The following is a 16088-nucleotide window of genomic DNA, read 5'->3' as shown; positions in this document are numbered from 1 at the left end:
TGGTCGGGCTGCAGCAGCTGACCAGCACCGATCGTCGGGCACTCCCCAGTGAGATGAACCCAGTACCTCAGTTGAAAATGCAGAAATCACGGGTCTTCTGTGTCGCTCGCGCTGGGAGTTGGAGACTGGAGCTGTTCCTATTCGGCCATCTTGCTCCGCCCCCCCCAGAATCTACTTTCTTCTTGAAGACATTCATCATTCAGCACATGACTTACTGCTCTAAACAGGAGAGATGGATTTCTAGGCTGCTTGCGCACTGATTAATCTATGAGTTAGTTTCCTTGCCTTCTTTGATTATTCTCAATGTTTCTTGGATTCCATGCCTTCTCTTGGTTGAATTGTCCTTAGTTTTTGTTGAAGAATATCTTTGAATAATTTTTTTTTAAGTAAAGGTGTTTGTAAGGTAAATGTTTTCAGTCCTTACATCTTAAAAATATCTTAATTTTGCCTCGCATGTGGTGGATATGTTATCACACTTTATATTTTAGGAATCTAGGTTTGAAATAATTTTTCTTCAAAATTTGAAGAAAATTCCGCTGATTTTTAGTGCCCACTGTTGCTAATGAGAAGTCTGCAGTCAGTCATGTTTGCTCCTATCTAAGCTACCTTTAATTTCATTTTAAAAACTGAAAATTTGATCTTTTGAATTTCATTTGTTTTCATTGTTCTGAACCTTCACAAGTATATGTTTGTGTGTAGGTTGTTTTTCATTCCATCTAATTCATTTTTTTTTGTGAAAAATTATCTTCTGTGTATTCTCTTCTATTATTTATTATTTCCTCCCTAACCTTTATTAATCGTTTTTATTGACAGCTACTATGTACCAGGTTAGGTGATAGGATACATAATATACATATAGTAGTAAGCTAAACCCAGTCAAGCCTCTCCTTCTCTGGAGCCTATATCTAGTTACTTATGATTCATTATTGCTTGCCATTGCTCCAAGAGTATATATTAGATGACAAGCCTTCTGGGTCTATCTCGTCCATGTTTGAGTTCCCTCTTCAAGTTTTATCTATAATTTGTGTTACTTACTTGACTATCTCTTGCAGGTTTCTAGTTTGTTTTTCAGAATTGCCTCATCTATTATTTAGTTTTCTGCTGAATTTTGTTTTGATAATCATATTTTTCACTTCCAGCAATTCTTTCCATCGCCTCTCCTTGTTCTTTTGTAGCCATATTTTTGGATGAAATACCCTCAAGTGTTTCTGTTCACATCAATTGGAATTTAATTTTTTGTATTACTTGCATTATTGCTGTTTTCTCTGAGGTCATTTGCTCTATGGGTTCACCTTGATTTTTCTCTTTTATATTGTTGGTTTTCCAAATTGAGTAGTTTTGGATGACTTCATATCTATGAAGTGAGTACTATATTGATTATCAAAGATAACTAGAATGGGCATTCTTCACATTTATGTAGGGTTGCTTGTTCAAGTTACCACTTTCTGAACAAGAAGGTAGACCATAGACTTTTAAGGGCTGTGTACTGCTTAGGGATACTCTGTTTTTAGGTTACATGGGCAGGGATCACCAGGACTGCTGAGACCATACCTAGCAAGGGCAGGCAGGCTAACTATAGTTGATGAGCTTAAAAAAAAAAAAAAAAGTAAACAAAAAAATCTCATAATGCTTTAAGAAAGTTTATGAATTTGTGTTGGGCCACATTCAAAGGCATCCTGGGCCACATGTGGCCTGCGGGCCACGAGTTGGACAAGCTTGTTCTAGATACTTCAGACTCTGTTCTACATCTCTTCATAGATCAATAACTTGCTGCAATGAGCTTATCAGAGAAATTATCTTCTTTTCATCCATAAAAAAAGTCATGGGAGGTACTCACTATAGGATTGGTTTATTCCAGTGACTCTGGCCAATTTTCTTTAAAATTCCTTTAACCTTGTTATATTGGTTTAATTTCTTCAGAATGACTTTTCCCATTGTGGTAAAATGGTTCTAGGCTTCACAATTACTTATTCCAAGTACAGGAGAAAAGAGGGCACCTCTTTTGAGGACTTGCATTTCAAAGGAATCAAATGGCCTACATAATAACCCATTAAATAAATAAATGTCTCTCAGCCCCAGTTGAGTCACCTGTGCTTTTCTCAACAAGCACTATGTTCAGGGCAGTGCTGTGTGCTAATTGGCTTTAGGTCTCTGTTACCGAACTGATCACTGTGGCCCTGAGGGTGCTGTTACTTAGAATATTCTCACCTTTTCTGAGAGGCTGATGTTGGGGTCAGTTCCACCTGAACTAAAGTCCATGGGCTGCATGGGTAAAGGTTGAGTACCTCAGCAAATATCATGGAAAGGAAGGGGAATATACACTGTTAGTTAACAGTAGTTACTCCTGTACTCTCTCTTGTTTGGATACTACTGGGTATTTATTTCTTTTTCTGAGTCTTTATTGACATTAGGAATGAGAGATAGAAATAGGGTGAGAGAGGAAGTAAAATTCAATGCTAATTTTTCCATCTTATACCAGAACTCAACTGTATTTCTGGAATCTATGTATCCTTAGTTTTCCTTTGATTTATTACAAAAAAATTCTTAGTGGCTACACTAAAAATTTTGTAACCTTTAAAAAATACATAGTCACACTACTTCAGTTACTCTGAGTAATAGAAAATTTCATGTGTGTACAAAATATCCTGGGGGCATTTTAATTATTAGTAACTACAGTCACAGTGTAGTTCTAGAACCAAATTAAACATTTTGCATATAGAAGCTTATCTGTGAAACAAATCTGGCACAATCTCTTTTAATGTGTAGGTAATTTGTTATATAAATTGATTTTTTAGCTTTGTTTGTTAGTTGTCAGCATGCATTTCAAATTTTACACAATGTGTTTGGGGAACTCTGATGGAAGTCAGTGCATTAAAAATGTCTACAGGACCAATTAGTGTATAGGCAGGGAGGCAAACTAAGGGAATGGTGGAAGAAATTGGAAAAAAAAAAACCAAAAAACCGATGTGCATAATGTGCTTCTTCTCGTAAAAAAAAAAAAAAGACAACAACATAAAGAAATAAAAATGACATTTGATGGTCATTCTGCCAGTAGTCATGGGGCAGATCTATGTTACACTGTACTATTATGCTCTTTTTTCTTTGCAGTCAGTGAGTTGCTTTTCCAGGATAGAAAATTTGGATTAGGCCTTTGTCTGTGCCTGTGAAAATAAGTAGAGCTAACTTAACTCGTTGTCATCAGTTTTAACCAACTGAGCTAATCAGACATGGGCTTTAAAAAAAGATTTTATCTACTAAGCAAATATGATCACAGTCTGAAACTTTGTTCTTGGAAAATCCCCTCTCAGGGTGTTCAGCCTTTCTTCTTCAGTTTGCAGAATTCTCCACGTTTCAGTTTCCTGATAAATCAGTGGGTGCTGCTACTCCACATCTTTGAAGCTGGTTGTTAAGAAGCAGCACTTCTACAGCGATCACAGTTTAAAGCATGAATCAATTTAACGTCACATAAGCTATAAATTTCAACGGAGTTACAGTTTCAGAGTAAAATGCAACATACAGTATAAAGTGAATCTGGAATTCAAGCCCAACAATGTCATAAAAGAGGCTGTGAAGTCTCACATGATGTGGGCCACAGAGAGGATTGTTGCCATTCAGATCTTAGCTCAAATACTACCACATCCTTGGAGTGGCCCGCCAGGGGCCACCCTTACTAAGCCAATCCCTCTGTTCAAGCCAAAATGATATCTCAGACATTTTTTGAATTGCAGAGAGATTGTTGCAGCCAGGGATTGCATTAGTAAGGGTGGCCCATGGTGGGCCACTCTGAAGATGTAGTAATATTTGAGCTAAGATCTGAATGCCAAGAAGACTTCAGCCATGTGAAGGGTGGAGGGATTTCTAGGGAGAGGGGTCAGCACAGGCGAAGACCCTCTGACGGGAAGAAGCTGAGCACAGCTTGGGATTGAATGAATGCCAGTGTGGCTGAAGGGTGGTGAATGAAGGGGAGGGGGAAAGGAGAAGGTCTAGGAGGCCTGGGCATGATCAGATCAGGCGGTGAGGCCATGGAAGTAGGTGGGATTTTCATCTAAGAAAAATGAGAAGTCTTCAGAGAGTTTTCAGGAGGGGATGATATATATTTCTTTGAAGTTGAGCGTTATCCTCGGTAAATTTTGTAGTCATTAAACCAGAGATTATAGACAGATTTTCCCTCATATGCCAGTTGCAGCTGATTAGTAGTGGCTATAGAGAATCCTGGGCTGAGAAGGATTCTGTGGCTAACCAGAATTCAGTAGATGAGTTTGACATGGCCCATTAGTATGACTGTACTGTGTGCACTGTTTCTGCATTAAATGTCTGACAAAAGCAGAGCCAAAGGAAAAATAGAACTTAACAGTTTAATTCTGACAATACAGTTGACCCTTGAAAAACATAAAGGTTGGGGTGCTGACCCTTTGTGCAGTCAAAAATTTGCATATAACTTTGACCTCCCCAAAATCTGAACCACTGATAGCCCGCTGTTGACTGGAAGCTTTGCTGATAACACAAACACTTGATTAACACATGTTTTGGATGTTATCTGTATTATATACTCCATTCTTACCATAAAGCAAGCTAGAGAAAAGAATATTTTATTTAAAAAATCATAAGGAAGAGAAATATATTTATTCTTCATTAAGTAGAAGTGGATTATTATCAAGGTCTTCATCCTCATCATCTTCACATTGAGTGGGCTGAGGAGGGGGAGATAGAGGAAAGGTGGGTCTTGGTGTCTTAAGAGTGGCAGAGGTGGAAGAAAATTTATGTATATGTGGACTCAGGCACTTCAAACCTATGTTGTCTAAGGGTCAACTGTAGTTTCAAAACCAGCTTTTTATTTCTGAAAATATGTTAAAAAAACTCAGAGAAGAAATGGAAAGTTTGCTATGATCCAGTCATCCAGAGAAATCCATGGTCACCCTGTTGATGCACTTTAAAGAAGGAGATACGTGGGTAAGACGTGATGGTGAATTACTCTTATATGATTTCGGACTTTTGCAGGAGCTGGTGGTGCTTTGCCACCTCCACCACCCCAGTTTGATATCTTTGCTGGCAGCTGGTATTCGTCCCCGGATGTTGGTGATGGAGTTAGCCTCCAAGGGTTCCTTGGATCGCCTGCTTCAGCAGGACAAAGCCAGCCTCACTAGAACCCTACAGCACAGGATTGCACTCCATGTGGCTGATGGTTTGAGGTAAGTAGGTCTTGTTGTTTAATATTCAGTGCATGACAAGTGTGACCCCAGACTTACTCTCAGGTTCCGAGAACACTTCCCAGTAACACCGTGCCCCAGTAACAATTTACAAACAATTTGGAAGAAAACTACCATTTCCCTGATCAAATTTGGTTAATTTCAGAAAATAAGAGTATGAAAACCATGTAGAACCTCGTAGCAAGTAGTGATAGACTTTGAACCCACAAGTTCAGCTGTGGAACCCATAATTTTAACCCTGTACTGATCTGCCTTCTGTACAAATGTATAAGTTAGGCTTCACAGTATCAAATTGAGTGTCAATTACATGATTTCAGTGAGGAAAGATGAGTCCATACTTCTCAAGGGGACTAGAGTGATTCACGTTGGATTCTTCGGTATGACCATCTCACATGTCTCAGAGGTACGCCTATCCATGCAGCCAGAGCAAGCTTTGGAGAGGGAGCACACTGGAGTGGAAAGGCTGTTGTCTTTGAAGGCAAAAGGCCTGGGATTTATCACTATTCCACACACTTAGTAACTGTGATTTTATATCTCTGATTCTCAGTTTTTAAATAGTCTATGAACCATGACTTATATTTAATGCATAAAATTGTGATGACCTCTGTAATAATGGAAGACATTCCAGATGAAACTCTTGATGTCCGCTCTGCCATTGCTCCCCAACCCCAGTCACCTCTTTACACCTGAGAGTCACCTTTCATTCTTTTCTTTCTCTCTCATCTCATAGCTAATCCTTTAGCAAATCTTTCAGCTCTGCCACCAAAATATATCTTAATGCTTCTAATAATTTCTCTCACTAATGTCTGAGCCAGTATCATCTCTCATTGCCTTTCGGTCCCCTGCTTCTGTCTCTGTCTCATGATACATTCCGTTCTTCACACAGCTACTGGGGTGATTTTTCTAACATGAAAGTTGGATGAGGCCTTGTTCCTGTTATCAACCCTCCCCTGCCTTATTTCTTGGGCAGGGTGCTCAGCCACTCCTATCCCTGAGGTTCCTTGCGGATACCAGAGGCTTTATATTGGCTATTGATTTCACTCAGGAGTGTCTGACTCCCAGATATGTTCTCTACTTATTATAAAGGATTATTTGAATCCTTTCATTCAGGACTCTCAGCACAGAGGATGTCCCCAACGACCCTTTGTCTCTCCAGCCTCTATAGAAATATTCCTGCCTAGGATTTTTTATGTTTTCATTTTTTAAAAATTTATTTATTTTCTGTCTTGCCATCAGAATCTAAGTACCATTAAAGGAGGGACTTTTCATCCTATTCACCATTGTATCTCTAGCTCCTAAAATAGTAAGCCTTCAGAATTATTGTATTGACAGTAGGGGAAGAGGGAGAAATGAGGAAAGAAGGAAAACAGTGCCTGGTGCATAGTAGCAAAGCAGTGTATGTAACTTTCCTTCTCTTCTGAAATGCTATGAATATGCCTTTTAGGTAGTATCCAGAAATGTCCCTTCCTGAAAGGGTCCAGAAACTACTGAAAACTGTCCAGATTATGAAATGAAACAGGGTGCAGGGATTTGCATTTGAGTTGATATTTCTGCTTTTGAACACCAGGGGGAACCTTGGGTTAAATTAATGTAGGTAAAGTGCAGCTTAGTCTCCTGTATTTCAATGCCCTCTTTCCTTCATTTAACTAACTCTAGGTTCAGTTTTTCCCTAATTCTTCCACAAATCCGCAAAGTGTTTATTTATAAAGTGAAGAATTGCTATTTTTTTTTTTTTTTTTTTTGCTTAACACTGTTCGAAACACCTTGTCTCTAAAATGACTTATTCTAGTTCTGTGAAACCTTACTTTAAACAACAAATCCAGCAGTTTCTGATGAAGTAAATGAAATGTCAGCATATTTAAAATAATTTGCCTAATTTGCTCTTAGCTTAATGCCAGAAAAGCTTTCTGGATTTTGTATCACAAAAGGCTAGTAGATTTCAGTATCTATCAGTCTTCTACCAGCGCTAAGTAATTTTTAAAACTCAGCATTAAGGTTTATTTTCCCAAGTATGTTTTAGCACAGAAAATAAAATCATGCTCCTTTGGAGTCCCTTGAATGCTGGAGCTGTTTAGAGTGACATACAAGAACTTTCTTCACGTTACATGCTCTCCCTCCATCTTGCTTTTTTTACCTGTTAACTTACCTCTCCAATTCAATCCACTTCCTTTGAACTCTTTATCATAATTCTATAAAACTTATGAAAATATAATCACCTGCATTTTCTATATGTTTCTGTGTTTCAGTATCTTCAAAATGGAATGTACTGCCTTGGTACATCACCCACTATAAATCTATTATTTCTGCTATATCCCACACTTGCCAGGCCAGGATACTTGTTGTCCCATCCAGGCCAAACACCTTTCCCGAAAAGCAACTATGCATTTGTCCACCAGGTCCTTGACTCTATTTTACATTATCTTTTTAGTCAATTCATTTACTTTTACGCTGCTTACTGCTGCCTTCGTTCAGCATGTCCGGGGAATTATCAGAATTTCTTTTCTAAAATAAAAATCAATTTATGCTTGCAATTCCGTGGCAGTTCTCAATTATCTGCAAAGTGCATCCAAACTCTTGGCATAGCATCAAAGCTCTTTCTGTATGCCTCTTGCTTCCCTTTACAGCCCCTGCCACCCTACTGCCCACACTGCATTGTAGCCATGATGACAGTCTTGAATTTTCAGTTATGCTCATGTCTCTCCGTCATTGTATTTGTTATTCCTCTCTTTCCACCAAGTTGTCTACCTAGAAACCTCATTTTTCTTAAGAATTTCCTCACATATCATCTCTACTGTGAAGCTCAAATGTGTCATGAAGTGTTAGCTTCTCCAACTTGTGTTTCTTGCACACGCTCTGTGCAAGACATTGTCTTAGGTGCTAAAGAGAGAAAGCTAGATATTATATTGTTCTTGAGGTTGAAAGCTTACAGTCCTAGTGGGAGACTCAACTTTGCTGTCTTTACCTCAATGTTTTTCTTCCTCTGTGCTTCCCTAGCATGTGGTAGTTACATATTTCTGGAACCTTGTTTGAACACCTGTTTGAGGACTATTTGGGCACAATCCTTCTGGATTGTGACACCCTCAAGAGAGCAGATATACAAAGATGGCTTTGTATACTAAATGACTGGCCCTCATAGATACCTAGTACATATTTGTCAAATGAATGAATGCGTTCTATTTTTGGAATAATTCTATTCAGAATGAGATAAAGTTTACTTTAAGCTATGAAGAAAGAAGTTTCTTAGCAACTCTTAAAATAATCACAAAGAATGACTGTTTAACTTAATATAAACCAGTTTGTTTTAATAAAATATTTGACAATAGTCATGGTTACACAATGCATAAATTATGGCTAAATTATTGTCAGGAAGGAAAGATCTTTACTTATTATTTCAAAAGCTATTTTGCTAGTCTATTAAAAGCTATTAAAACTGCACTTCTTAAGATTATATTCTATAATTGAACATTTTAACTAACCAAGATATTATCTCTTTCCCACTGACATTATTTCAAATTAAGCTTAACTATTCCTTTTTAGCCTTTGGAAAATATTCTGAGTCTGTGTTCTATAAATATACTTAGAGAGGCATGTCTTATAAAGGATTTGGATACTGTTCAGTGATGTGTGACTTGGCTTTAGTTTTTTTATTCTTAATCTCTCAGCTTTTCTCTTCAGCATGGCAAGGGTACCTAATGGCCTTTCAGTAAGCCCTTAGTAAATTTTTCTTTCACGCCCATTACTTACTGTGAAGGTCAACTTCATTAGTGTATTTATCTTATTTTTTTCAGCCCAAAATAGGTATATTGAAATGAATGGGCCTAATGTCAAATGTCCCAACTACATCCTGGAAGAGAGAGAATCTTCTGCTGTATTAGTTGATGCAATTAAATAATACGTACTCTCCAGGCCATCATACAATTCAAAGTTCAGGGTATCATTGCTGTTCTCTTCTAATCCTTCCAGAAGCAATTGGTACTAGGTAATGGAGTAACTATTAATTGATATAATGTGAGCCAAAACTAACAGTCACGAATAAGCAAAGAATTTAAATTTAACTCCATTAAGTCTTGTGAAAAATTATTTTCAACCTAGATTGTCACATAGCTGTGACATCACATGAAATGCTGTAGTCAATTTGACATCATGGGGCAGAGAAGACAGAGTTGGAAATCAGAATTTTATAGACATATAATGTGATAATAGTATTAGTAGCTGAAACACGGTAAGCTCACTGACCATGTTTCCAGAATGGATAAGACCTGGTTGAGACAAAAACTTTATGTTGTTTTTTTTATATTAACTAGCTTTTACTCTTTGCCTGAAATGTTCAACTCTAGTTGCTCATGATTGCGTGGGTTAGTCTCCAAAAGGATGGAATTTAATGTTACCCATTATCTTTTCCAAGACAATGTTTTATTCATTCTAACTCAGCCCAAAATACTCTTTTTTAACCTTAATATCTAACATGATTAGGTTTATGGTAAATTATATACTCGAACAGAAGAAGAGACTAATAGCAAGCAAAAGTCTTATACTTTCATTTGTTTTCATCCAAAAAGTAGAAAATATTTTCCAAACATTGGGAAACATTTTAGTCAGAAAAATAAATATCAATGGTAAATAGAATAGAGAAAAATTTTAAATCTGAGCTAAACCTCTATATGGTTTTAAGAAAATCAAAACTATTAAATAAATGGCAAGTACAACAAAATCCCATCAATTCTTATTTAACTTATTTGAAATAGCTAAAATATTCACATGATCATTGAGGGAATTCAGAATTGCCTTTAAGTAATTGTTCATATATACTAAAGAAAAGTCTCCAAAAATTGGGTCTTTGCCTGAGATAGATTTGTCTTAAAATTGAAATCATTCGCTTATCAGATTTGACCATTTATTAAAGCATAACTTTACTTTGTAATATTAGACTTGTATGTTTTGATTTTCTTCTATAATACCACTTAACTTTAAGGGTCAAAGTGAGCACAGAATTTTTGATGCTTGGCATAATGGACATGTATATTTAAGGAAATTTGGAGAGAAATTATTATAATGTAATCACATTTGAATAAGATTTCCTATGCATTTTCTGGCAGATACCTCCATTCAGCCATGATTATATACCGAGACTTGAAGCCCCACAATGTGCTGCTTTTCACACTGTATCCCAATGCTGCCATCATTGCAAAGATTGCTGACTACGGCATTGCTCAGTACTGCTGTAGAATGGGGATAAAAACGTCAGAGGGCACACCAGGTAGGTGATCAGGTTTGTCTCGTAATTCTATCTTCAGGATGGATAACCACTGACCTCAGATGTGAGTTCAGAAGAGTCAAAAGGAAACCAGAGTCTATCACATTGGGAACAGAGGTTTACTGTGTGAAAAATTGCAAGCATTACATTGTGATTTTTATCATTGTATTTTGTAGGAAAAAAGACAATTGATGTAATTTTTCAGGGCAAAAACTGAATAAAACAGAAGAGAACGTTTGATATCAAGTTATATTTTTATAAGTTAGATTTTTAGATTCTTTAGATACTCTAGAGGTTGTAAAAAGTAACAGCAAAAACTTCAGTCTAGGTACTGTTGACACTTGTGAGGCAAATCAAATTCAGGTCCACAAATTCTTTTTCATAACTCTGAAATCCACAAATTCTTTTTCATAACTCTGAAAACCCCAAGTTTTTTTTTTTAAATAACTAATTTGGTGTCAAAACCTAAGCAAACTGACTTGATGCTTATTACAGTCTTTATTTCTCATGCCCAGTGTGAATATGCATACATTTTGCTGCAGAAATATATACATGTTTGAGTACAGGGGGCCGGCCCTGACCCTTCAAAGGGTTTCTGTGCACATCACTATCTACCCCATGGAATATTCCCTCCCTTTCTCAGTTCCCACTCCACTTCTTCAACTCAAATTCATCAGAATTTCAAGCTCAGATTCCTAAAAAGCAGTTATGGGGCCAGTGATCTGTACAGACATGTTGTCTCAGACATCAGTTTGAGCAGGAAATACAACATTTAGGGGTTGGCATTTGTTTGGAGGGGAGGATCACTCTATCTTTAGGGAAACTTTATATAGTTAGTTATTTGTAAGTAAAATTACAGGTGGCTATACGTCATCTTGATGATTGCAACTCAATTAAATCACCATGCCTGACACAGAAGAAAATATGCTAGAGGATATCTCACTAGGGAAAAGGTTCCAGTTCAATTCTTGCCCACTCAACTTTTGTATTTAGATAAACAAATGGCTCCAGATTCCAATGCCTGGTTTTATTTTTGCTCCAAATACATATATACTCTTTTGTTTTGCATAGGTACATTTTAGAAGTAGACTGTGTATTCTCATAAACACTTCAAAGTGTATATTCTGGCTGAGAGTGTCTCTGTGTAGTTCAATGAAATTAATTATAATTTTTTTCAGTACCGTGCTGTGCGTCAGGCCCAGTGCCAGGTATATTAGAGACAAGATCTCTTATCCTCATGCCAGGGCTGAAAGTTAGCTATTATTTTCTCATTTGCCAAATGAGAAAACTGAGGCTCAGGGAGATTATATAACTTGCAGAATATCACTCAGTAATTGGCCGAGATAAGAATTCAGTCTGAATGAGAACCAGATCCAGAGATATTTGGCTTTAAATTCTATAGTCTCTCCTAAACCATATGTGACTCTAACATGAAGAAGCTTATTTAATTTTCCCTATTAAAAAAGTCAAAACAAAACAACAGAGCCATGAATAGCAAATATTGTCAATGAGAGGTTTGGAAAAACAATCTTAAAGGATGAAATTCCATAGACCTCATATATTCCTACCTGAAAAAAGTGGGCACAGGACAATGATTTTCTTTTGGAAGATCTGCTCATTTTTGTTATGGCACATGAAGGTGGACTGGACCACTCAGTTTCTTCTTTCTGCATCTCCCAACCCAGTCTTTCTGTTCATGGGGTGAAAATTTGTTGTTGAAGCCTTGTCTACTTAACTGGACAGTGGAACTCTCGGGTCTCTATGGGCTGTGCTCTTGTACTTGGGCTCTGCTTCTCCGCTCTGTGGTCTGGGTCAGCTAGCAGCCACTCAGTTCACCTTGGTTCAGACTCATGGCCTTTCATTTTCAGTATCTGATTTCTGGTTTTGCTCAATACCTGTCTAAAATGTAATACCCATCCGATTCTTCATACCAAGCGACACAATTGCTCCTGATCCCTTTTAATCTCCAATATTGAATGGTGGTAACATAAATATGGAGACAGATCATGACAGAAACCCAGGGCCTAATCTTTTGTGCCCACTCTTCTCACAGGCTTCTTAATACTTTGGAAGCTTTTTTTTTTTTTTCTGGCTGTAACCTAGATTTTCCCTTTATCATTACTCTATTATTGTTAGAGCACTTCTAATTATCTTAGCCCTAAACTCTGCCTCCAATTTTAAATAACAATAATTCTCACTCCTACTAATACTGCTACTAGTACTACTGTCACCAAACTTTTTCTTCCCCAAAGCAGTTCTGTTTGGGAAGAAAATAGTTCCCTCTCATACAAGTTCAGTTATCTTCTTGTCTTTTCTGTTTAATGAATCTTCCTGTTAATGTTACATCTTTTAACATGGAAACTTCTAGAGAAACAAAAGACGATGGATTTGTTAAACTTTTTGGGTGCAGTTTTGTACTAACTCTTACCGAAGTGTGTGCATTATGAGTGTGGGTCCATTACAGCTGTAATAGGAGCAGAACCTTCCAGAGCATGAGCGATGTGCTGGGCTTGTGCTTAGCTCTGTCCATGAGTTGAGCATCTCAATCCTTAGGACCCTCTGATATATGTGCTATTACTATTTCTAGTCTATAGATGCAGAGACTAAAGTTTAGAGAGTATCAAAAACATTTACAAGGTCCTATAGGACAAAACTGTGAGACAAAATGCATACCCAAGCAGCTTGAGAGCAGAGCTCCTGTCCAGCACTGTGATAGCTGGGGACGCAGAAACAGAAACAATGCAATTATTGACAAGGGCCGGTGCCATGTCTGTCCATATTTTGAAAATAATTATGGTATGGATATTTTCACCTTTAAATAACTTGGAGAGTTTCAACATTAACTCAGTCAAATGGATATATTTATATCATATCTGGTTGGGAGTGACAGTTAATTCTGGGTCCTGTGGCAATTGCACTTTTGACTGAGATGAATGCTGACTGATGGCTTTAACATTTAACTAATGTGATATTATTTAACACACCCACATAAATACTACAGTCTTTGGGTAAATAAAATGTTACTGGCTGGACATACACGAATATCTGATGGAGATTATGGAACATACTCTACTCATACTTCTCTGAAAGTAAAAAATAAAGTATATGTTTCAGTACACAATGTGATATATACTCAGACTTAATTCATAAATTTCTCTTATTCTTCATCTATGGATCCTTTATTTATTTACTTATTGCATTTGTTAAAATACAAGCTTCTCTGAAAAATTATTTCTAAAAATAGTTTTTAGACAATCATATTTTCTCAAGTATTTTAACATTATAATCATTATGATAATTCTCCAAGGGGAAATTATACTTATTTTTTATTCATTTATTCATTCATTTGGCAACAATATATTGAACATTTACCAAGCACCAAACTGGCTGTACCGCTTAATAGTGGCATGACGTTCATCAGGAAATTGTTAGTGCAATCAAGAACACTAGAGATTCACTGGGAGAATTTAAATAAGCTTTTAGAATGATATTATATTAGAATTGAGGCACTTGATGAATCTATAAATAATACTATGTTTTCATGCTAGAGATCGTGCCAATGAAGATATTTACTTTGAAAAGGGGAAGATGAGAAGTTTAAAAGCATTTCCATATTGAAGTAAATATTCATTTCCATATCTTCACAGTTATCTTCTCAGAGTTCTCTGACTCATTGTGAAAAAAAATTCCAACCTTCTGCACAGCTCTACGATCTTCGGATTGTTGCCTAGAGGGGTAAAATCTATTCTAAAAGGAGGTGTGCCTGTCTCTTATACACATCTAGATGTGTATAAGAGACAGGCATTGGGAGTTATACCTGATGTAAATGATGAGTTGATGGGTGCTGACGAGTTGATGGGTGCAGCACGCCAACATGGCACAGGTATACATATGTAACAAACCTGCACGTTATCCACATGTACCCTAGAACTTAAAGTATAATAATAATAAAAAAAAAAAAGAATAAGGATGTTTACTTACATGATCATAATACCATTATCACAGCTAAGAAAATAATTCAGTTGATTTTTTCCACATATTTGATAACTTTCTGTCTATCCAGGATTCTATCCTACATTTTCTTTTAATTTATGTCATAGCATATCATCTTAGAAAGTGATCCTTAAGTTACTGCATGGTATACATTGTTTAATTGTTTAACCATTTCCCTTTGTGATTGGATTTCTTTAGGTTGTTTATATTTTTATTATTATCACAAATGTTGAAATCACTCTTTTTTTCTGAAGAATTTAAAAGTAATTTATCTCTCTTGTGGAATAAAAGATTTATTTCCCCTTAAAAGAATTTCAGGCATGAACCCAAGAGAGAAGGCATTTTTTGTTTTAGTTGTTGTTTTTATTTTTATTTTTTATTTTTTGGGTAGAAGGAGCAAAGTGACAAGTTCAGGAAATAATGAGAGTGTTAGAATTTTGGTCAGGTTGAAGTGAGTTGGAGTGAAGTTTAGAAATCTCCTTTCTGCTCATCTCTCCTGTTTTTAAAACACTGTCCTGGAAATAGTTAATATTAGGAATGAGAAAAATGATATAGGTTTTCCTAGTAAGCTTTATTTGTTAATTATGAAATATTACTTAATAACTTACCATTGAATGTTTATCCTTATTATCCTTCAAGGTAATATTTTTCAAGATTGAAGATACTTATAATAAAGATTGAAAGGATTTTATTGTCCTTTGAGGTCAATCTCGGGGGGTGAGATGTTATGAGACAGGACAATTAATTGACTTGATCAAGGTACCTGGTTATAAAAATAACACAGCCTGATTTAGAACATCTCTTCCTGACTCTCTTGTTTGGCATAGAGCCTAAGTGTATGCCTCCTTGGATGTATGAGCCCTGATGTTGGCATATTTATTTTATCTGCTTGCTTTCAGGGTTTCGTGCACCTGAAGTTGCCAGAGGAAATGTCATTTATAATCAACAAGCTGATGTTTATTCATTTGGTTTGCTACTCTATGACATTTTGACAACTGGAGGTAGAATAGTAGAGGGTTTGAAGTTTCCAAATGAGTTTGATGAATTAGCAATACAAGGAAAATTACCTGGTAAGCTCTGTTTCCTCTACAATGAAGATTATTTTTTCTTAATATCAGCAGCCTTATTTTTATGTAATTGTAATTGTATGCTTAATTCCTTAAACAGATGATCATTTTTTGTTTAAAGCATAAATATTCTTAAATCCTGTGGCATACTAATAAAAATCACCTGAAAAAGGTAGCAATTTTAGACTTTTTAAAAGAATTCTAAATTAATATTGGTGCATTTAGTATTATATTTAGAAACATACTCAGAAAAGGAAATTGCTGTTAGAACTCCACATTTGGTGATTTTTAATTTTCATAAATAATTACTATGTACTCATTATCCTGGAATGTTTTCATTTTCTTGGAGTGAAATAATTTACATGCAGGAATGGAAGACTGAATGATCTATAATAATAATTTTTAGTAAGAATCGGTAAATGCGTATTTAATGTTATCGAAGCTCATTTGGAATGGTTGTCTCAGGCTTTCAAGAAATTAGAGGACTTTGTAATTCATTCCTTAGCCATTACTTTGGTTCTCACCCCAAAATACCCTTTTAAATTTGTTTAGCTCTTCTCATATTTT

The 16088-nt window shown here is 36.2% G+C and overlaps 1 protein-coding gene across 1 annotated transcript in view; it reads left to right on the top strand.

Annotated features, from left to right (window-relative positions):
• Positions 1 to 16088, top strand: part of LOC105533890 (leucine-rich repeat serine/threonine-protein kinase 2) — a gene marked incomplete at its 3' end in the record, with an annotated part of 159019 nt that overhangs the window by 129083 nt on the left and 13848 nt on the right. Inside the window, exons 40-42 of the mRNA XM_011972478.1 lie at positions 4999 to 5189; positions 10304 to 10464; positions 15354 to 15522. Of these exons, the coding sequence (XP_011827868.1) occupies positions 4999 to 5189; positions 10304 to 10464; positions 15354 to 15522 (521 nt within the window). The remainder of the gene's footprint in view (positions 1 to 4998; positions 5190 to 10303; positions 10465 to 15353; positions 15523 to 16088) is intronic.

The sequence above is a fragment of the Mandrillus leucophaeus genome, unplaced genomic scaffold (genome assembly GCF_000951045.1).
Source record: "Mandrillus leucophaeus isolate KB7577 unplaced genomic scaffold, Mleu.le_1.0 Scaffold1293, whole genome shotgun sequence".
In the NCBI taxonomy this organism is placed as follows: Eukaryota; Metazoa; Chordata; class Mammalia; order Primates; family Cercopithecidae; genus Mandrillus; species Mandrillus leucophaeus.
This window is presented reverse-complemented; position numbering and strand designations above follow the sequence as displayed.